At 30.9% G+C, this 23,842-nt stretch overlaps 3 protein-coding genes and 1 pseudogene across 3 annotated transcripts; 2 read left to right on the top strand and 2 right to left on the bottom strand.

Annotated features, from left to right (window-relative positions):
- Nucleotides 1-66: 66 nt before the first annotated feature.
- LOC137806328 (GDSL-like Lipase/Acylhydrolase superfamily protein) lies at nt 67-2,123 on the bottom strand. Its single transcript, XM_068606370.2, has 5 exons — nt 1,821-2,123; nt 1,383-1,507; nt 1,084-1,305; nt 721-973; nt 67-528 (listed from the first exon to the last, which is right to left on the bottom strand). The coding sequence occupies exons 1-5, from the start codon at nt 2,062-2,064 to the stop codon at nt 341-343; spliced, it is 1,032 nt and encodes a 343-aa protein (XP_068462471.2). The 5' UTR covers nt 2,065-2,123; the 3' UTR covers nt 67-340.
- Nucleotides 2,124-6,047: 3,924 nt separating this feature from the next.
- Nucleotides 6,048-8,140, bottom strand: LOC137806327 (uncharacterized). Its single transcript, XM_068606368.2, has 5 exons — nt 7,716-8,140; nt 7,364-7,421; nt 7,192-7,275; nt 6,958-7,099; nt 6,048-6,880 (listed from the first exon to the last, which is right to left on the bottom strand). The coding sequence occupies exons 1-5, from the start codon at nt 8,053-8,055 to the stop codon at nt 6,602-6,604; spliced, it is 903 nt and encodes a 300-aa protein (XP_068462469.1). The 5' UTR covers nt 8,056-8,140; the 3' UTR covers nt 6,048-6,601.
- Nucleotides 8,141-12,179: 4,039 nt separating this feature from the next.
- On the top strand, nt 12,180-12,738 carry LOC137805766 (histone H2A.2 pseudogene; annotated as a pseudogene).
- Nucleotides 12,739-17,312: 4,574 nt separating this feature from the next.
- LOC137806326 (UDP-Glycosyltransferase superfamily protein) lies at nt 17,313-21,882 on the top strand. Its single transcript, XM_068606367.2, has one exon. The coding sequence runs from the start codon at nt 20,310-20,312 to the stop codon at nt 21,792-21,794; it is 1,485 nt and encodes a 494-aa protein (XP_068462468.1). The 5' UTR covers nt 17,313-20,309; the 3' UTR covers nt 21,795-21,882.
- Nucleotides 21,883-23,842: the final 1,960 nt, after the last annotated feature.

Raw genomic sequence — 23,842 nt, 5'->3', positions numbered from 1 at the left:
ATGACAAGGTAATCAAGAAATTTCTAAGGGACCACGAGTTTAGCATAAACATCAATCAAAATAATCTTGAAAAAATGCTTTGATCATTGGAGCTTCAATATATTATTAATTTGACTTTTGTTATGAAGACTGCATTAATTTTATCTTGACGTTTATAAGTTTTTCTCTCATTTACATTCAGTGTTTCGACATGAGAATATGTTTATTTGATAATTATTTTTTGTCGACAATCTTCTTATACTTTCTGTCGGCTAGGTTTAAACTAGCTAGGATTTTGATAGGAATTACAACAAAGCAATCACACAGAACAGAACTAGACTTGCAAGAACAGTTTGAAGCCTCAGGGCTTGCAAATAATCTCCTCATTGAAGCAGTGCAATGCATATACTTGGTTTGCGATTTGGGTGGGGTGGAATGGATCAAAGAAAAGATGAGTGTCTCTGTTTGCACAAGGAACACTGTTTGGCTTACATTTGAGATTACCAGAAATGGTATTGGGGCAACAAGGTTTCCATCTTTCCACTATTCCTGCAAATAAAAAAAAATATTTGTTCTGATAGGTCTAATATAGAACAAAACTGTGACAGAACTTCAAATTCTAAAACAAACAATAACAACATGTAGAAGCTGATAAGAATTAGCTAATAAGTGTGCTAATTTATTGACATATTAAACTAGATTCTATTTGTTGACGATGAATGCAATTTGGTTTCTTCTTACCATAATAACTTCCATTTTGCTGCATTTTCTTAAGGAATCCATAGAGATCTGAATGTACAAAGGTGAAGCCAGGAAGCTTTGATTGGAGTTTATGGAGTACTTCACGCAACCTCTTATTGTAAAACATGATCCCTTTGTTTATTTTCTCATCACATTTTCCAATTGGTCTCGTGTGGATAGCTTTTGATGGAAAGCAACCTGCTGGGGGAATGTTGTTCACCAAAAATTTTCTTGCTCCAAGGCTATACATTCTCTGCAAGAAAACAAAAGAAATTTCCCAGTTTTGATACTATTGTCGATGGATATTCTTTGTGTACAAATGCAAACACGAATTGCAAGTTTTCTGTCACATGAAATATGTACCTGGATGCGCAGGGTGAATTGACTTAGAAGGAAAAAAGCGAATCTCTTGTTGCCACGGAAGGTTTCATTATGGAAGTGATCATTCACCCCAGTAGAGACAAAAAACAAGGATTCAGAAATATGTTTCTCTAATTTTTCATTCTCAGCGAACATCTTAGGCAAATTATGCTTAACAGTCCTATGAAAGAACATAATTTGTTTGTCTAGTGTCAAAGACGTAATCTGCAACCAAAAGGGTACATCATGTCAAAGACAAAAAGTTACCTGAACTGATAAATATAATGGTGACATTAACTTACGTTGTTGGTATCTGGCAGAATACCAGACCCACCAGATGCATAATTAATGCCTGTGCTTACTTTGTTCCTTTCATGATTCGAAAGACCCAAGTAGGGAGGGGTTAAGGGTAGTCCTAAATGTATAGCTGCATAGAAAGAAAACTCACACTTACTTGCATACTATACGATGAAATATGTTTAACAAAACTGATAAATATAAGTTAGATGTAATATATTTTGAAAAGAGAAGTCATCATTTGTTAATTTTGAGAAAATTTAAGTTCAAATGAAAATCAAACAAGATGTTTTGTGGTTCTTAGGATTTTGTCATAGGTATTCAAATTGAAAACCTAGTATGTATACTTAACTTGTGGGAAATGAAAAGCTTGTAACAACAATGAACACCAATTTATGGAACAAAGTTGAATCATAAATACCCAAATGGCACAGTGATGTTACCAAGGAAATCAGCCACAGTTTTTCCATTTGTGGCTCGACCTGTAGGTTTGCCATGCATGAAGTCTATACCATAAGGAAGAAAAGAATCTCCACCACTTGGAAGATGGATGTTGTTTCCACAATCAATCAGAGAGTCACCAAAAATATACAAAGCAGGAGTTTTTGAGTTGAGTAATGATGATGATGATGATAAGGGTAAGACCAAAGTTAACACAAACCAAAGGGTGAAATAGCAGATATTCATTTTGAGAGTGTATTCTGTGCAAGTGAACCAACAAAGATTCTCTCTGCTTTGCTTTGTTTCAATTGCTTTCCCTTTTATAGTGTCAATTATGAACAAATTTTTTCTCCACCGACAACTCTTTGGACATAAAAATGTACTGAGATAGCATATTGAGCCAATTATATATTTCATTCATTACTACAATTCTAATTGTATGGGTGACAGTAGGAATTTAATTTTTCGGGAACTGAATTCTAGTATGGTTTTTTTTTGACTTTTTTAAACAACAGAAAATACTTTTTTTTTAATTAATTAATTTTAGTTAAATTATTTTAATTATTAGAAAATTTATTTACATTTTCTAAGAGGCTGAAAATATAAAAAGGATTTAAAAATTAATTGTATATATATTTTTGTGTTTAATTTAATTTTTTAATATTAATAATATGTTATATATAGAGGTTGGATCATTAAATGTAATAATAATAAAAACTTTAAATAACTACATTGATTAAAAAAATTAATAGCTATGAATTAATATTAATGAACATTTAATAAAGAATGCTAAAAAAGTAATATAAAAAAATTATGTTACGTTATTAATTATGGTGTGATTATTTTATAAGTATAAAAATGAATTTTTTTACTGAAATAAGCAATCTAGAATTATTTTTCTTTGATAAAGTCAAAATAAAAGTTAAATTCATTTTTTAAAAATTTAAATTTGTTTTATTCAACAATAAATATTTAAAATTATTAAAAAATATATTTAAAATCTTTATTAATGAAAATTAATACTATTACAAATAATTTTAAAATCACAAGTATTTAAAATATTTAAAAATGTACTTAACGATCATTAAAAATTAATTTAATTTTTGTAATAGTGTTAAAATTGTTGTACTTTATAAGTACGAGTAATAATAAGGAGTAACTTTTTTTTAACATTGTTTTAATATAAAATAAAAAAATGAACATCCATATTAATGTGAATATAAAAAATTATTTTCAGTATATATTAGTACTAAATTAAAATTTAATAACTTAAATTATTAATAAAGTGTGACATTTTTTTACAGTTAGATCAACAACGAAACATTTCAAAATTATTATCATAAAAAAATTATATATATATATATATTCTAAAAAGAGAAAAATTTTATTGTAAAAAAAAATATTATATATATATATATATATATATATATATATTAAGAAAAGGAATTAAGAACTACAAATTATAATTTCCTTTTTTTATTCTCAACTAATCTCTATTGAGAATGTCCTCCTACAACAATGTATACTTACAATATCATCTTCTTTTCTTTCTTGTAACACAATATCATTATAACTGATCAACAACACAATCACACCAAATAAAGTAGCTAAAGTTTTAAAACTTTCATACTTGTATATATTAAATCATACAAACATATTGTATTCACATTTCATCTATATATTCTAATAGATATAATCTCAATCATGATTTAATCAAGGTTTAATTACCTTTTTGTCCCTACATTAAGGGTCAATCGGTCTAATAATTTTTAAAAAAATCAATTTTGTCCTAAGTTTTTTTTTAAAGTATGTAATTTGGTCCCTTAAGTTAAATTGACATAAACGACGTTGAGTGATGATGATGTTACATACAGAGTGACACATTTATGCACAAATGTAATCTAACACCCTTCTCTCCCCTTCCCTCCATCCATTCTCCCTCATGAGAACCTCATCTTCACCCTCACCCAAACTCCCTTCTCTCCTCTTTTGTCAAACTCACCTGCATCGCCATATCCTGTAATGGCCCACAGATTCAATTTAAGCTCGGTTGTGTAGGATTATTTGACTAAGAAACTTTTGTTCATCATTTAGTTTCAATTTTTTCTAAAAATGTTTAGGCAGACCGTTTAATGTTGATGGAAAACTTACTTGTATGTATAAGATTGTTTTCTAAAATTTCCATTGAATGATTAACAGCATAGAAAATGTGAAAGAGATTAGAGATGAAGAAACTTCAATCTACCTTCATTGATGCCACAATAAAGAGAAATTGATGAGTAAAGGAAGATGTGTCACTTTGAATTAGAAACTCAAAGATAAGGACAAAAAGTTCTAATCAAGAACTTAGAGAGAATTCTCAGTTTAAGAAAATATTCAAATTCCAAAATGAGCGAATTCTGAGTACAAGAGTCTACAACAAGATTTGCTTCCACTTTGATTTATGAGATATTATTCTCTATTTTTTTTACTCGGTTTTTGTTTCTCATTTCGATTCAGAAAATGAACTTGGATTTTGATTGATTAGGCCCACTCGCAACAATAAACTTTCTTCATAACGATAACGTTTATTAGACCGTCTATCACGCGGTTCTATTAGACTATCTAGTCTAATACGTTCACATCAAACTCTTTCTACATCGTTGTCTTTATTAAACTGGATGTTACTAAGGTGTTTTAGTTAAGTCTTACAGATGAGTTGTTTGATCGTTTGCTCTATGCCACCACTAGAGTGTATACTATGAGAGTGATTAGATTGTCTATTGTGACTAAAAATCCAAGATTAACAGTAATAACAATTAAGACTAAAATAAATATGAATCCTAATTAAAATAATGAATTTATTCATAATTAGAATGCAAAAAAGCTATGATTAAAGGTTATAAAGTTGATTAAAATTATGCACATCAATTATTCTCTCATATTATATCTTTATCTTCATCCTTGGACACTTTATATAACTTCTTGGATATGACTGTGTAGGTTTGATCAGGTAAGACGTTCTCATTAATATCTTCTTCAAGGTAGACTTTTGTTATGGGAAAGTCTTGATCTAAACTTAAGAACTTTTTCTTTAGATATATTTCTATAAATATAGATAATTTCGCACACTGTTTGTAGATATAGAAAGATTAAGATCTCTATATAAATTGTTTACAAAATTGTTTTCAATATGATCGTTTTGTGTTAAAGCATTTACTTTAACAGATAAGTTATCTGATTGATAAGAACATTTTGTTACTTGATTTATTTAAAAAATATGTGTTCACTTACGACTTGTTTATGTAATAAAAATAATAAGCAAATTCAAATAGATAATATTGAAAGATAAGATAGACTATGATGGAGTTTGATATCTATCACATTAAAGCTTGGTTAGCTTGATCTTAAACATATTGAGCATATGAATCGCTTGCAGGATTTGTTTTATATCAAAACTTTAAAATTTGTTCATAGATAGTTTATTCAGACTCTCTAGTAGGTTACGAACCATCATCGTCTCAACAAGAGACATCAAATATCTTGAAGCTTGCTTGAATATTCAATCTAAATAAGATTTACATTGTAATTCGGAGAAACTCAAGTAGTTAGCATAGTTTCAATGCCGACATTCTCATAATGGAGATAATCTGAGTAATAAGGCCACCCAAGCTATAACTAGTAGTCATTTTCTTCCATGAAGAGTAAAAATTAATCTAACTACACAAAAATGAAGAGCAATATACCCTTCATTGCTAATAATAGATTAGGTCTCTTAGGATTTCCAAATTTGTGTAATGTTATTTGGAAGAGGCTTGAATGATACACTAGTATATCTAAAATATTGTAGATATTCTTTAACAGTAGGCCTCTCTTTGTTGTGATGATCTTAGATATAGATATCAGAAAATATGTTTATCTTTTGAAAATATCGTAAGGACTAAGGAGAGGAGATGAGAGATTGTTCAAGATATTTGTGCATCTTTTGGGACATACCAATATTCTATAAGATTTTCTACTCTTGATGAGATGATTTTGGAACATATTTTTTTGAAAGGGAAAGGAAGGAAGCAAGTACTATAGGTTTTGGAGTTAGTTCCATGAGTATTTTCATTTCTCTTTTACTACCTTGTATAATACCACTATCATATTCATCTTGGAAACTAGTTAGTCTCGGATACCATGTTATATAGATGAAGCTAGTGTTTTTTGGTAATATAAAAATCAAACAAAAAACAGACTTAAAACAATTAAAACAAGAACAATTTCATTTACTAATTGGTCTGGTTCACTTTCCAAACCAAACATGTAATGTACAACAACCAACGCTTCAACATTTCACTCTGATCATCACTCAAATTCAAAGGCAAGCAAGAAACCCTTTTCAATTTATTGACAATGGCAAAGGTTGACTTGATCATTGTGTAAAGAAGAGAAGGAAAACTGACCCCAAAACCCAAAGAAAAAACCTGAAAGCATGCATGTTTTTTTCCTTGCTAGAGTAGGTATGTATGGAAAACTGAATAGCTGTTGATACAAAAAAAAAAACAAGAAAAGTTTATGCAAGTAAACTGCTGAATGTTACAAAGAGAAACACCAAAACACATTATTTAACACACTCTTTTAAATACATTCTTTATTATTGATAGGATTCTTTTGTAAATCACAAAATTGCAAGTCTCACTTTACATATAATGAGTCTCAGTTGAAAATTTGTATTTTTGAATAAAATTTTAACCAATAATAGCAAATGTTTTTAGAAAGAGTATGTTAAAAAGTGTGTTGTTAACACTCCTCGAATATGTTACAAATGTCTCCAAGGCCTCTGTGCTAGCCTTACACATTCATTGTGCCTATGGCAATCCACAAGATGATCAATTGTCAACCCTGCAGCTTGCATAAAAGAATAAACAATCACAGGACCCAAAAATTGGAAGCCACGCTTTATTAAGTCCTTGCTGATCGTATCTGCTTTTGAAGTTCTTAGAGGGACATCTCTTGGGAATTTGAATTTGTTAATCACTGGTTTGTGATTTACATAACCCCATATATAGCAGCTGAATGATCCACATTCCCTCACAATCTGTGGGATGAAATATGATTAATTCAACAACTAACTTAACCATGTTGGTCAAGTCACATTAGAGATTTTGTTCTTACCTTCATTATGCATCTCGCATTGTCTACTATGCATCTTACTCTGCAATCGGGTAACATAATTTCTTTGTTCGATGTTATTTCCATGATTTCTTTCTCCTCCATTTTGGCCACAGTAGTAGGATCAAATCCAGCAAAAACTTGTCTGTGTCATGCATAACATTTTATAGATATATTAATGTAGTTACAAACCAAGCAACATGGACACAAATGGAGTTTTTCCTCACACAATGTTACCTAAGAATTTTCTTTCTTTTTAGAATTTCTGTCCAGTTGTAATCTATCAGCAGTCCTGACAATGTAAGAAGCTCGAACAATGTTCTGTTTCACGAATCAAACCAGAGAATTGGATAGTGCTTATTTTACTAGGTAAAGAAAACGTTATATATCATACAGAAATCTTACTTACTTGTCATCATAGGTTGGTACCCCCCAACACTCATCGTGAAATTCTATGTAAGCATTATCTGCACAAGTATTCTATATCAGTTCTGATTCTATTTTTTCTTGGGGAAAATACTATCAAAAGCTGGAAATAGAAGTGCTAAGTAATATTGGATTTCTCAGCATAAGACCCATGTAAAGTGTGAAACATGAATATCGTTATGAAAATTAGTGTAAACATATAGATGTATACTATACTTGTTTAAGGACTAACATGGTATGAAGTGACACATGAATATTGACACTTTTCTTTGGTTTCCTATTGAATGTTTCTATGCAGTAACATCTGTTTGAAGTGCAAAAGAAATTGATCATACCACAGTTTTTTGTGATCCAATTGCATCTTCTCAATTCACCAGGCTCAGCAGTATGCGAACTTTGTTGTTGGTGAGGAGTAGTAGTAGTAACTGCTGGTCCTCTTCTTCGACCACTCGGTGAAATCAAATTCAATGCAAATTGAAAATTGTCATCCACTAGATTCAAAGAATCTGTAAGGGAAGAGTCATCTGAGTTTTGTGACAATGATGATGATAAGGAGGATATGGATGAAGTTGAAGAGCTTCTCTGTAGCCTAATAGGGTACACTTTGTTGAGTTGCTTGGGGAAAAAGATTTGGCTCAACTTTCGTGACTCTTGGGAAATTGTTCTCTTCTCCATAGCATGCCTTCTTACATAGGCATATAGGGAAAGTCGAGGAAAAGTCTATAGTTATAAATGGGAATGATGTCAAAACGGGTTGGTGTTCATAATAGTGAGAGATTCAAAAGGAGATGGATGGAAAGTAAGAACAATTCTTAAGTTGGTTGGTGAAATGTGAGTTTCAAGTTTTTGAAATGTGTAGGCTTCTTAGATTTTAAGAAATATTCAATTCCATTGGGTACCCAATTTTACAAAATTAATAAAAGACACTTCTGCATTTGCCAACATTTGTTTATAACAAACAATTATGTTCTGAATTTAAGTGCGTTAATCACAGATGTTATGAGATTTGAGATCGAAAAAATTACTAACATACCATTTTCTAATGCAAAACAGTACAAAAATATAGGAAAACTCACTTACCAAATTACTGGTATGAACATTACTCTCAATTATAAGCAGATTAAGACATGGTAAAGTTACCAAGGTTGAATACTCAACAACCCATGTGCCTAACTTCTCACATGACAAATCATGATGCATACACGTGATTAGCAAGAGTCATAAATAATATCACACATGTTACCAGCTTTGGAATCAATGTTTCCAAGAATATTTGCAAGAGAAAAGAAACATTAAAAGAGTGATAATGATGAATGTAATTTGTGTTCTTTAGAGTTGAAGTTATGCCACAACCAAACATAATCTTAGTAATTAGAAGGGACATGATGGTGTTAGAAGAAAATGGCACAGTTTATTGAAGAACATCATCACCACTAATTAACTCATATTTTCTCTGAAGACATTAATGATTTGAAAAGGGTTTTCTTTGTTTACTGAAAGTGTTACCATGGAGAGGTTAACTAGTTGAAAGGTAATGAGACTCCTAATCAAAAGACAGAGCAGTCACAGTAGTTGTGGAGTTTGTCTCACAGCAAATCATTCTTAACTCTTACTCATAATAGGCCTTTTAAGTCTGATACATACCTGTTGCCTATTTTAGACAGAGATATGTCATCCTTTTTCCTCCTTTTACTTAAAACAAATATATTATTCACATTTTATCAGGACAATTTCAAGTACTTTATATTGTGTCATTTTGGTACGTCCAGTTATTTATTTTAATAATATATTAAAATTGAATTTAAACAATAATTAAAATATTAATATAGTGAATTATTAAATAATTGTTTTATTTCAATGGGCTGTGAATTATCATTGTTTATATTATTATAACAAACCCTTTTGTTATATAATCAATCGAGGTACGATCTTACTTCTTAAATCAATTTATTGTTAATTAATCCAGTTGACTTAGTTTATATTAAAAAAATTAAAAAAGATATCTAATTAACATACTTTGATTTATTTATACCTTAGATTTAAATTATATAATTATTATAAGTAGTGGATGTAAATAAGAATAGTTTTAGAATAATATAAATTGCAATATTTATTATATAAATATTATACTTTGCACAGTAGTTGGATGTTGTGTCAAGTTGTTCTCGACAGAGGACAAAGGTTTGAACCTAGCCCATTCCTTTGACTTGGTTGGTTATTTATTCGTTAAAAAAAAATAACTATACCGGTGGTTTAGAACTGAATAAATAAATAAAATTGAAAATCGTTAATTAATTACATCTTAATATTTTTGGATTGATTTGAATATTTTTACAATAACTAAATTTATGGTATTCTGGTTTAACATTTCTAATTGTAAAGTGAATTGAACCGAAATCAATTATTTAGATATTATTATATATTTATTATTTCAATCATATAGAGCAAAATCTAATGTGCTAATTTGGTTTATGCTTATAAATTTGTAATATAGGAGTAACACTATCAAAATATAGAAAAGAGAGTGTTGAATTATGTTTTGAAACATTTCGAAACCTTTTTTAAAGTTTCATTTAATAAGTGCCATGAGACTAAATTTATATTGACAAATAATTTGTTAATTAGTTTTCTTAAATATATTATATTTGTAAGTTTTGACAAATACATTGTCTATAATTTTTCAAGCTTGTTTTTTAAAAGAGTTGTTTCACAATCTTTGTATTCGTTGTGAGAGACTTTTTTTGGTTACTATTTCTTCTTGTATTTGAACATGATTTAAAACTTCAAGACGTATTAAATACTCTTGACATAACATTGAATGTGTGTGACTTCTTTTGCAACATCTTTAAAGCATGAAAACAAGTATATAAAAGAAGGAAGGGTTGACTTGTGTTTTTAAATTCTGAAGTTTTTCGCTTATATCGTCTAAGTATACACGACCAAATGATATGTAAATGGATATACTATGATATATTAAATGATTTTGTAAGTTGAGTTTTAAATTTTCCTCCTTCATTAGCTAGATAAACCGTTATAACATGCAATGTCAAAGATCAAGGAAAAAAATATTCAATATTTTTATATTAGTTTGTCTAATTACACAAACTACGTCCACTTCTGGACCAACCATCTAAATTTCAACTAAGCAAACTATTGTTGTGAAGTACAATGCAATATTCTTTCCTAAGCCACTTCTATCTTGACTAATATTCTTTCACAAGTCATTCTTGGTTTACCCTAAAAATTATTTTTTTTACAAGGCATAATGCAGTATTCTTTTACAAGTCACTCTTAGCTCAAAACAATTACAAAGTCTGAGTGATCAACAAATTATGATTTTCTTTCACTAAGAGGGATATTAGATTGACTAATGAGTTAACAATGAAAACCTTCTTACTGCTACGACCATACTTGGACTTGAGAAGAAATTAGAAATGCAATATGCTCATTCAAATGGAGTTTATATATATATATATATATATATATATATATATATATATATATATATATTTTGCAATCAATCAGTTTTAACTTAGTGATTTTATGCGGTTAAGTGAATTGTAGATGTTTTGTAACTACTTTATAATTTTGAAATTAAAACTATACATATTTTAATTCAAATGAGACAAATACTTTATTGGAAATAAAATTTTACAGAATAAAAAATCAACTTGGTCAAAGTAGCAGATGATAGTGTAATAGGTGGCAAAAGAATTTTGACTCCCTTTCATACCAAAACAACCACAAATTAGCTTATTAAATGAAATTTAACAGGTTACACAAGACAATCATGAATTAGAAATCAATTTTTAGAAACCAAAATAATTAGTTGCCATAGTAACTAAATTAGAGACCATTTTAAAAACTAAAAAAAATGGTTTTTAAATTAGTTTCTATTATTGTTAAATAGTTTATAAATTAATATATAATTAGCAACTAAGGTTTTAACTACCAATTATTTAGTTTCTAAATTTGGTCTCTAAAACCTTGGAGCTAATTAGATACCAATTTAGAAACTATTTAACAATAATAGAAACTAATTTAGAAACCAATTTTTTTTTAGTTTCTAAAATGGTCTCTAATTTAGTTATTATTGCAACTAATTATTTTAGTCTCTAAAAATTGGTTTCTATTTCATGATTTTCTTGTAGTGTTAACAATGAAAGACAAATGCTAGAAAAAACAATATTATTTTATTTAATCAATTAATTCAATAATCTAACATATTAAAATACAAAATAAAATAAAAACACATAACTGAATTAAGTCATTTTAATCAATTGTTACAACACACAAATCCATTAAAAAGTAAAGTGTTTTATTTCAATATGTTTGGTTCTATAATATTGTTATGGTATAATTACCTTATTAGTCCTTACATTTAGGGTCAATATTCAATTTAGTATAGTGGTTTTTAAAAAAATCAATTTGGTCCCTGTTTTTTTTAAAAGGTACCCAAATTGGTCATATATATTAACTTTCTCCCAACGACGCCAAGTGTTGCTGATGTGGCAGAGAAAACAAAGAAACCTTGGATTGTTTCTCTCTTTGGCTAAAACTTTCCAACTTATTCACTGCTACCATACTAGAATCATCTAACGCTCCTTTGAAAACATAAACAAACCCTCCTCCTCCCAATTTCTCAGAGAAATTCCTTGTTGCATCTTGCAAATCTCTGTACCCATATGTCGCCACCACCTTCATCACACCCAACTATGCTCAACATCCCTTAACCTTAACCTTCTCCTTCCTTACTTCCTCTCTTATTTTCAAGCACAGCTAATTTCTAGGGTTCCGACATGGAAGCCAGTGGAAAGATTAAGAAGGGTGTCGGAGGAAGAAAGGGCGGTGGGCCAAAGAAGAAGTCGGTCACAAGGTTCGTTAGGGCCAGACTCCAATTTCTTATTAGAAGAGTATGGTTGTGAGGAACAATGAGGAATTGGGGAAATTGCTTTCTGGTGTGACCATTGCCCATGGTGGTGTTCTTCCAAACATTAACCATGTTCTGTTGCCCAAGAAGACCGATAAGGCTTCCAAGGAGCCAAAATCTCCATCTAAAGCTACCAATACCCCAAGAAGGCTTAGAGTATATTTTAATTTAGTTTTGTATATCAGTGTTTAGGGTGCTTTGGTTGTAACAGGAAGGGAATTTGATGTTTGAAACACTGTACTTTTATTTAATTGTGTTGCTTGAAGGAGTTTGTTCATTTATCGAAACCTCTTGTTTTCACAAAAAAAAACCCATATGCATAAGTTGTGCAGGAGCAGATGCTCAAGGTCCAGGTGGTTGATAGAGTGGAAGGTGCAATTGAAGGAGGTGCAGACGAGGGGACTCCCTTTGAAGCATCCCTTAAATGAAAGAAACCATAAACCCCAATGTTAAACTTTGTTAATCTATGCAAAAACCCATAAACTTGCCACCTCACATAACACCCATTCCAATGTGTATCTGGTTCTCTACCACATCAACAACACTTGACGCCATTGGGAAAAAGTTAACGAAAAGGACCAATTTGGATACTTTTTAAAAAACACAGGGAACAAATTGATTTTTTTAAAAACCACTATACTAAATTGAATATTGACCCTAAATGTAAGGACCAATAAGGTAATTATACCTATTTTTATTTAGGTTAATTGCACTTGTGTTATCACACAATAAAGGTACCCTACTCAGTTGAAGACCATAATCCTGCAATTGTTGTTTTAACCATAGAGTTTATGCACAACAACTACTAGCACAATGTATTTAGCCTTAGTTGTTGAAAATGCTTGCTTCTTACTATGCCATGTCACCAAGCTTGATCCAAGGAGATAACAAATACCACTTGTAATTTTTCATTTCAATTTACAACCTACAAAGTCTAAATTTGAAAAACCAACTTAGTTTAGAGAAACACAACCTAGATACCATAGTCCAACATTTGTAGTTCTTCTTAAGTATTTTAGAATTATTTTTGCAACATTGTAGTGAACACTACAAAAAAATTGCATTTACCTACAATAAAAATTTGTAGGAAATAGAAAAAATATGTAGATAATAATAAGTTACCTATAGATTACAAAATAAATTTCATAGGTAAATTTGGATGAATTTTTGTCTTTGGAAAGTATAATTTGGTGGCTAATACATACAAGCTATTATCCGTAGGTGAGTTTTGCACTGTATTGCATCCAGAGAAAAATTACCTACCGTTAGTCATCCATGGATAAGTACATACATTTTTTACCCACCAATTATCATGTGTAGGTAATTTCCTACATCTCAACTTATGTGGATAAATTATTGTTCAGTCAAAATCCGTGAGTAATGGTAATTATTTGTAGGTCCATTGTATTCATTCTCAAACCAAAATATATGGATAAACTTGTCACTTAATCATGCATGAATTAACTCTACATGCTATCCATGTTTTTATTCCATTACACCTACATAAGTCAATGCAACATTCATAAATACTTTGCTTGACTAAGACATAAATATAAACAAAAATCATTTGCATTATTCCTACATAATCCTATGCAATATTCAAATATAATTCAATATAATCATATATATTACAAATTAATTTCAAATCTAATGTATTGCACCTATAATATGCATTTACATATCCAAAAGTACATATATTCAGTTTTATCATTTTACCTATAATATGCATTAACATCTATAATCATTTCAACATTCCACCAAATTCATCATATTCTAATGCTGCACACGAGCTAATAACTTCACCTCATTCATGAACTCTTTCTTTCATTGATTTGATTTGATGTGTGTGATAACTTTTTCACAAAAACAATCTTTCTCCCATCATGCAACTACCCTTATTGCATTGATCACAAAATGGTTCTAAGTTTTTTTTTTTTTTAAACTTGTAAAATATAATAGCGAGCCTTTTTGTGAGATTCAAATATAATTGAATGCTATGGTATTTTTTTAAAAAGTTAAAAATCAATATTAAATATCATCCAAGTTAACTACCAGATTCTGGGATTTCTACACTTAGAGGCATTGTGCCTAACACAGGGGTGGTGATGGTAGAAGTCTAATTCATTTTCTGCAGTTGATTCCATGGAGTTCTTGGCCATAATTAGGGATGACAAAAAGGATCTGGTCTAACGGGTTAACTTTTTGAGCCCGCCAATCCGTATTGGTTCTGTCCATCTAACCCGTCAACCTGCAGGTGGAGCAATGCAGGTTGGTCTGCCAATCCACCATTTTTTATGTTTGACACTTTTAAAGAGGGATCTTATACTTTTTGAATAAAAATTAGTGGTGGTTAATGTTTTATATAGAACTTTATTTACATTAATTTATTTATACATTATTTGATTCATTGAAGTATTATTAATATTTACTTTATTTTGTTAGATATTAAACTTTCTTTCATTATAATATTAAAAATTGATTTAATTTTATGACTCTTTCATGTATTTTTATTGTCAAAAAAATGATATCAATTATTATAACCAAGTTAATAGATTAAAAAATAAATAAAAAATAAAAAAAATTGAAAAGTAGCGAACCAACTGATACTATGACGGGACAAATTACTATTTTCAAGTCGTCCAATTTTACCAAAGTAGTCCATTTTGCTACCCTTAACCATAATGTTACAATTTACATAATACTAGGTTTAATAACAAAAATGATAAAATAAGGCAAAAAATGATAGAGTAAACTTAATTTAGTTGCCATAATGGTACCTTAAACTCCAACAAAAATCACTAATTACTTAAGACAAATAAAATATTTAAACACATTTGTCGAAGAAAACATCAAAATGACTTGCGTACAATTCCACACTGTATACCATGTTTGGTTTTACGTTTTAAAAATAACATTTCTAGAAAACAATGTTTGAGATAAATCGAGATGGAATATAATGAATTTATGTCTAGGGTAGGGACGAGTGTTCTTATTTATAATGAAGAAGAGATAGAATAATAAATAACTAAATTAATATCTGGAAAATATTTAACAAGACATTTCTCTATTAAATCATATCATATATCTCTGTTTAATTTAATCAAATTATAAATCTAGTATAATCAAATCATATCCTTATCTTTAACATAAATATTTTAAATAAAAGTAACACGTTACTCTAACTTTTAGAAAATCGATATAAATATTATTAACAATATTTTTTATCAACCAAATTCAAAATTTAAACATTCCTAGAAATCATAATTTTCAGGATTCAAGATTCACATGAATTATCATTCTTAAGAAAAAAATTATGTGGTATAAAACAGGGAAAAATGCACATTCAAGCATAATGGGTGCTTGTTAGAACCAGAAGCATGGGGTGCTTTGCCACAATTTGTGCTAAGAGACAAATATGTTAAGTTACACGGTGAATAAAGAAGACAAATTCTTCCTACACCTCCTTATATTCTCCCAACATTTCCATATATTTTTTAATTTCAACCTTACCCTTCTCATTATATGTTCTCTTGTTATTTTTCATTTTCTTTTCATGTATACCGGACTATAAAATTCATAATACTCTTTTACTATAATATGTATTTCAAATTGTACAATCCAAAAGGTGTTTTCGGATCCAAAAATATCTTTTAGATTGGAATACATATTATAGTAAGGGGATGTTATGGATTGTATAATCCAGAAACTATTACCATATTCGAGAATATCTTCTGAATTTTAAAGAAAAAAAAATATTTTGAATTGTAGAATCCCATAAATACCTTCCAAATTATAGAATTGAGGAGGTGTAAATAGAAAAAAAAATAACATTTCCAAATTGTAAAAACTAGAAGTATTTTTAAAGATAAAATGATCTTTTGCTTGATCTATGAGGGTGCTGGAGAAGCTATGGAGGTATAGGAATAAACAACCCAAATCGATATAAATATTAATATTCCTACACCTTTATGTATTTTTGTTTTCATTTTGTATTTCAGATTGTACAGTTTAGAATACACATTTTATATTTTAAATTATATAATTTAAAATACAAATTATATTTTACCTTCTAGATTGGAATACATATTATAGTAAGGGGATGTTATGGATTGTACAATCCAGAAACTATTACCATATCCAAGAATATCTTCTGGATTTTAAAGAAAAGAATATTTCAAATTGCAGAATCCCATAAATACCTTCCAAATTATAGAATCAAGGAGGTGTAAATAGAAAAAAAATATAACATTTCCAGATTGTAGAAACTAGAAGTATTTTTAAAGATAAAATGATCTTTTGTTTGACCTATGATGGTGTTGGAGAAGCTATGGAGGTACAGGAATAAACAACCCCAAATCGATATAAATATTAATATTCCTGCACCTTTATGTATTTTTGTTTTCATTTTGTATTTCAGATTTTCAGATTGTACAGTTTAGAATACACATTTTATATTTTAAATTGCATAATTTAAAATACAAATTTTGTATTCTAGATTATAAAATGCAAAATTTGTATTTCAGATTGTAAAATGTAAAATGGATAATTTTGATATTTTGCAAAAAGAGTATGGTTTATAGGGAGAAATGATGGGATGTAATAAGAAATCCCCAAAATAAGTAGTCTTGATCTTTGTGTAAAGATGGCTTCAAGCAGTTTCAGATCCAAAAGAAAGTTATTAGATATGTGGGTTGGAGTAATCATAGGATTTGTGTCTCATAGTCTTGCCATTTCTGGATAACTCACATAAAATGGACCTGAAATAATAACCTGAAACACAAGAAGGTAAATAAAAACCTCCATAGCTTGCAAAAAAAGATAAATAAAATAACATATGGGTTTTTTGTCTAGTCCCCCCATATTTTTGTATTTTTTTTTTCTTTTTTTTAATAATATTTTTTTCATGTGATGGCAAATGATTGTTGTTACTTGAGGTGTCAGCCTAGCTGAGATGTCAAGTAGCATAGTGATGCCTAACATGAAAGCTTTTTATAAAAAAAAAAAATTGTTGGTGTATTGGAGGTTGCACTACCATGCACTATTCATATCAATGTAACAAATTGCAAAAAAACATATAAGAGAACTTGTAAGCATAAAAGGAACTATCGAGAGGAAAATTATCCACTAAGTTAGCTATTAAACAAAATGAATTTTGATGATGAAAAGATGTTAGACAAAACCTTTAGATGATCTTCCATTCGTTAGACTATAAGTTTAAAAGTGTTTTTGATGATAACAAACACTATCAAATATGTTGTGATGAAATTAATACATGAGACAATTTGTAGAGCTAAGCAAAATATATAAGTACATAAACTCCCTCCAGATGTAAGTGATGATGAAAAGAACGAATGTGATAGACAATTCCTAAAAGCTTTAGGCACATCAAAAGTTGTTTAGAAAATAAAGAGATGTCAAAAGGATGAACAAAGTAGACAACGAGTTTAAAAATACACAACAAATGTTGTCCAAGAAAGAGAAAGATGGTGTTATCCAAGTATTTGACACTGTCAAATACTATATATCCATAACAATCAAAGGACTTAGGTGAACAAACGCTACAATCAAAGTCAAGATCATCTTGAAAAGATAAGAAAGACTCACTAGATGTTGAAAGAACAAGATAAAGACTTGTCTAATGATAACAAGAGAGAAAATGATAGATGAAGTCCTAGTTGAAAGCATCAAACGATGTCAAAAGTATGAGTTAGACGAAACACATAAAAGAACTCATAGAGCAAAGCTAAATGCACAAGTGTTAGAGAAATCTGACACAATTAAATCTCTAAAACGTGTTAGATAATACTCAAGTCATACATGACAAATGATGATGCACGTTGGAAGATCTTCAAAGGAAAGTTCCCAAACTCAGTATTTACATTTTATAATTGTTCTTAAAAGTTTTTTATACTTGTTTTGACATCGAAAACAAATTAAATCAAAAAGAACAAATTGAAACCAAAAATAAAATGTGTTTGCAAATTGATTTGAAATACATGTTGCGACTGATTTTATGAAAATACAATGTGCTTTAATGTTTCAAAACGGAAATATAATTTTCTATACACTAATGATTAATTTTAGACTGTATAGAAAAGCTTTTGAACATTCAGTGTTTTAAACTGGGAAGGTTTCGAAAAATAGAGTATATGAATCATTATGTATTAACAAGTTTTTGAATTATATTTAAAAGAATATAAACCAAATTAAATCTAATTAAACTTAAATGTTAGTTTGAGTTGATTTGGAAAGTCTTGATAATATATTTTTGAATTAAAATATGAGAACAAAAAGATTCGATTATCCAAAGATATTGTTTTCTAGTGATACCCATGAATTATTATGATTAAGTTTATTGATACTCATAATGTTTTTAGAAATTATCAAAGGAACATAAAGATGTGTAAAAAGTCAATATCCAAAGTTTTCATACTCAGCGTTTGATCAAGGAAGCAATGAAGTTGATGAACAAGATTTGTGAAATCAAGCATTAAAGCATCATTTACTCATTGTTGGGAGGAAATACACACAACAAATTTATTCTAAAAGCAAGCGTGTGGCAAAGACGTGTTCATGAATCAAATAAGAACATTCGAAATTGAGCATCTAAATGATAGACAAATAAATCTACAAAGTGAGATTTTCACAAATGTTAATTGAAACCATCTTTAGCCATTATGAACGAAGATATAAAGAAATAAATATTTCTTAGTTCAATGAAGTATTGAAGGCATATTCAAAGCTCATATCAGAACATTCTAATTTCAGTGTTGGATATAAGAAATGATACTAGAAAGGATGAGATGAAGTATGAATATTCAAATTCAAATAGATCAAGCACAACGTTCTTGTTCATTTAGTCAATGAAACTATTTGAAAGAACGAGTTTGTGATAAAGAAGTGGAGAACGTGATTCAAGCTTTTCCAGATAAATTTTCAATGTTCAAACAACCACAAGTATAGAAGGAATTCAAAGTGCATTGATGCAAATATCAAATGATAATGACACACAAATAATGAAAAAACTAAAGTTTCCTTATCAAGCATCTACTACATTCAAGAAGAAACAACATAACATAATTAAATGAAGAATTAGTCACAAAATATTGAAGGGTTAACGTTCACATCAGAGGATTAAAAAAGTTCAAATTGTTTCATATCCTCAAAGACACACAATATATAACCAGAGAAGTTGTCATATATAGCGTCTGATGAGAAGAAGATGATGAATAGTGCATCACAACAAAGGATATTGTTGAAGATACTCAAGATTACAACATTGAAGTATTAACATTCACATTTGGACAAAAAGAAACAACTCAAAATATAATTAAAGTTCAAGATGCAAAAGAGCCAATTAGGTCTAAGAGTTTCCATATCAATCGTCTAACAACTATGAGAACAAGAAAAGAAATAAAACCTTCAACGAACATAATATGAAAGTTATATAAAGACCTTGAAGATGAAGAAGATAACACACAATATCAAGCTTACATAACACGATCATATTCTTAGTGTGAATAGTCTTACTGTGATTGTATTTCATATTGCTTTCTAAAACACTTATTCTTTAAGGAGTGAGTCATATATTGTAAATTCTTCATTATGTGAAGATAACCCTCTGTGCTCCCAATGTTTAATCGAGAGTGTTTCTGACTTGTGGAGAGATCTTGATCTCAGAAGAAGATTAATACTGATCTCTGAAGAAAATTAAGACTAATTGCATATAGAGATGTGTAATAGTTGTACTTGAAAGTGTTGAATAGGTGTTGAATATTTGTCAAAAGAGATGTTAATTATTTATATAATAATAAACGCATCACTTGGAGGTAAAAAATAGTTGAACCATATTAAAATGGCATTTTGAGAACATTACCTTTTAGAAAGTCTCTAATGCTTGGACATAAATGCAAAGAACCAAAAGGAAGAGTGATGAGTCAACGTCAACAAGTGAATAATAGAGTCGTGTGGTCCACACGTAAAGAAAGACCATACTAACATGGTGATTAGAGAAAGCAGAGGAAGTAAAAAAGCCTGCATCCATAGCTCTTCTTCTTCCACAGATCTTCCACTCTTCAAATCGAACACCATGTCCAAAGTTCACATCCTGGTATTCCCATATCCAGCGCAGGGTCACATTCTTCCACTCCTCGACCTCACTCACCACCTAGCGCTCGCAGGCATAACAATCACCATCATTATCACTCCCAAAAACCTTCCCATTCTCACCCCTCTCTTATCCTCCCATCCAAACACCATCCAAACCCTCGTCCTCCCATTCCCGCCGCACCCTAAAATCCCCGCGGCTGCAGAAAACATTCGTGAGGTTGGCAACGCCGGAAACTACCCCTTCATCAACGCCCTCTCCAAACTCCAACCCCAGATAATCCACTGGTTCACCACCCACCCTAATCCCCCTGCGGCCCTCCTCTCCGAATTCTTCCTCGGCTGGACTCAGCAACTCGCCGACCAACTCACCATCCCCAGGATCGCCTTTTACTCCGTCGCCGCCTTCTTCACCACTGTCTTCACGCGCTGCTGGCACAACTCAAACGAAATCAATAATAATAATAATAGTGAAATTCACTTTCACGGAATTCCCGGAACGCCGTCGTTTAAGCGGGACCACCTTCCTTCAGTGTTCCTCCGCTACAGGGAGTCTGACCCCGACGCGGAGTTCGTTAAAGAGAGTTTTCTTTCCAACGACGCTGCATGGGCCTGCGTCTTCAACACGTTCCACGCGCTGGAGAGTACTTACTTGGACCACATCCGGGCCGAGCTGGGCCACGCGCGGGTGTACGCGGTTGGGCCGTTGGGCTCTAACCGGGCCGAAAACCCAAGCGCAGGGTCCGAGGTTCTAAACTGGCTTGATGCGTTGGAGGAAGAGGGTTCGGTGTTGTACGTGTGTTTCGGGAGTCAGAAGCTGTTGAAGAAGAAACAAATGGAAGCGTTGGCGTTGGGGTTGGAGAGATCCCAAACGCGCTTCGTTTGGGTTGCGCCGACGCCATCCGAGGAACAAATGGAAGAAGGATACGGGTCGGTTCCGGATGGATTTGTGGATCGGGTTTCGGGTCGAGGAGTGGTGGTTACGGGTTGGGTCCCGCAGGTGGCGATACTGAGCCACCGGGTTGTGGGGGGGTTTTTGAGTCACTGCGGTTGGAACTCGGTGACGGAGGCAATGGTGAGTGGGGTTGTGATTGTGGGGTGGCCGATGGAGGCGGATCAGTTTTTGAACGCGAGGCTGTTGATGGAGGAAAGAGGGGTGGCGGTGCGGGTGTGTGAGGGAGGCGATTCTGTGCCCGACCCGGATGAGTTGGGTCGGGTTGTGAAGAGGGTTATGAGTGCGGAGAGTCCCGAAAAGCAAAGAGCGAAGTTAATGAGAGAGGAAGGTGTTAGGGCTGTGAGTGAAGGTGGCGATTCTTCCATGGAGGTCGATAGGCTCATTGAAGCGTTGCTGCAACTTGGGGATAAACAAGGAAGATGAAAACAAATTCTCAAGTTACACGAGTCATTGAAAACATTTAGAAAGCTTTTGTAGTGTAAGAATTTGAATAAGATGAGGTTCAAGTATATTCCATGATCCAACAATTCAATATTCTTGCTAAATTGGTTATCAATTCAAGTTTTATAAAATTAAAATTGTGTTCATGAATAATATCGTTTAACACGGAAGTGATTATCATATTTAGGATCGTTAGGTTGTGAATCCTAATCCTCGAAATCCTTTTTAGAAATAGTATTTCATACCAGTGGTTGAAATAATTGTTTCTTTATATTGAAATATAGTTTTTGGTAGGCAAAAATTTTAAAATATTTCATGGGTTATTTGAAAAAAACGAATTGTAAATTATTTTTGTTAAAATTTATATCATTTAGGGATATTTAGGTTATTTTAATTTGATAATCTTAAAATGATGTGAAGACCTCAAGTACGAACTTTCCAAAAAGGTATTAGTATTGAGAATTTGTGACATAAGTGAGAAAGATATATAATTCTCAATATGTTTAAGCTCAACATTAACTCATGATATTAAAAGAAAAGTTAAATAGATTTAGTGACAAACTTGCATTACTATTTCATGAGTTCAATTAATTTTTTATTTTTTTTTGCATTAATATATGATTAATGTATTGCTTTTGAATTAAACTAAGTTTTGAAACAAATTATGATAGAATCATTTGTTTTGTTTTACCTTGTATGAATATAGACAATTCACTCATGATCTGACATAAGTTTACATTTGAATATTCTGCTTAAAAAGTCACCCATAATTTTTTATAATAACAAATAATACTAAGTTTTGGTTGCCTATCAAGTTTGCTAGTGTGATACAGATAATCTTAGAGACAATTACAATAAAAGCAGTCTGATACATTGCTAGAAGCATAGAAGCTCAAGGTAAAATTAAACATATATGCTTAAAGCACTAAATGATAGGAACGAAGACCAAACGAGTCTCAAAAAAACACTAAACACAAGCTCTTAAGACTAGATGAGTCTCAAGAAACACAAAATGGTAATGCAATCAGAAGACACATTCAAAAGTTATATCTTTGGAAGCATAAAGATTGTCTCGCCAAAAAAGTGGAGTCTCAAGATTTTCAAAAAAAAGATATTAACATTCACACAAATTACTCGGGAGTGTGTATGCTCATTTTTGTGTAGTTAATACAACAATGGTGGTTACTCATATAAAGTTTGTCCTTTACGAATCGTAAGATGATCTACAACAAAAGTGTCAGCATAGGACCAAACAAGCTTTGGATTATACATATAAACTTGTTGAATGAACAAACATATATTTGCTCAAAATAAGCATACATGATTCTTTCATTCTTTAATTTCAAAGTGGATAGCGAAATTTGCTTGTTAGACGATACATAAAGATAGAAATATTTTCATATCTTTTATTGTTGTGAAGTTTAGTCTCTTAGTACAATGAGTATTCATTTCATATCCTTCCTTTTTAGAGTGAACATTGTATCAAACAATTTTATTATTGTAAAGCCTAAAGAGTCTTTGTGTACCCTATAAAGGCATACTACTTGGTGGTCAATCTCAGATAGAGATTAACATACACTCATGAGTGACTTTGTGTTCTCGTTGTAAGTTAGAAGTAACACTTAGAATACTTGTAATTAGTTATTTATTAGTGGTAGTTGGCAAAGAAGAACTAAAGGTAGCCCAAATATGGTTGAACTAGTATAAATCAATGAGTTCATTGCTACTTTCTACTAATAAAGTTTCTAACTACTATTAGTTGTCTTCAAAACATTTATGAAGCATTTGTGAAATTATTCCCAAAACCATTAGATGACCTCCTACAATGTCTAATAGGCCTTGGAGCCAACCTATCCAATAGGTCAGCTTACAAGACTAGTCCCCAAGAGACAAAAGAGATAGAAGAAGGGATGATTTTAAAAGAGTCTTGGTCCTTGTGTTATTCCCTTATTGTTCGTTCCCAAGAAAGATGGGTCTCGGAGAATGTGTATAGATTGTTGGGTCATCACCAACATTATTGTAAAATATAG

Source organism: Phaseolus vulgaris, chromosome 3 (genome assembly GCF_051622355.1).
Source record: "Phaseolus vulgaris cultivar YP4 chromosome 3, ASM5162235v1, whole genome shotgun sequence".
Lineage (NCBI taxonomy): Eukaryota > Viridiplantae > Streptophyta > Magnoliopsida > Fabales > Fabaceae > Phaseolus > Phaseolus vulgaris.
Note: the sequence above shows the minus strand (reverse complement) of the source record. Positions and strands in the feature narration are given on the sequence as shown.

Coding starts and splice junctions, on each gene's coding strand:
- LOC137806328 (XM_068606370.2), bottom strand. CDS start 2,064: ATGAATATCTGCTATTTCACCCTTTGGTTTGTGTTAACTTTGGTCTTA. Junction 1,508..1,820: donor AACTGTGGCTGATTTCCTTG/GTAACATCACTG, acceptor CTTTCTATGCAG/CTATACATTTAGGACTACCC. Junction 974..1,083: donor AATTCACCCTGCGCATCCAG/GTACATATTTCA, acceptor GTTTTCTTGCAG/AGAATGTATAGCCTTGGAGC.
- LOC137806327 (XM_068606368.2), bottom strand. CDS start 8,055: ATGGAGAAGAGAACAATTTCCCAAGAGTCACGAAAGTTGAGCCAAATC. Junction 7,422..7,715: donor TTGGATCACAAAAAACTGTG/GTATGATCAATT, acceptor ATACTTGTGCAG/ATAATGCTTACATAGAATTT. Junction 7,100..7,191: donor AAAAGAAAGAAAATTCTTAG/GTAACATTGTGT, acceptor TGCATGACACAG/ACAAGTTTTTGCTGGATTTG.
- LOC137806326 (XM_068606367.2), top strand. CDS start 20,310: ATGGTGATTAGAGAAAGCAGAGGAAGTAAAAAAGCCTGCATCCATAGC.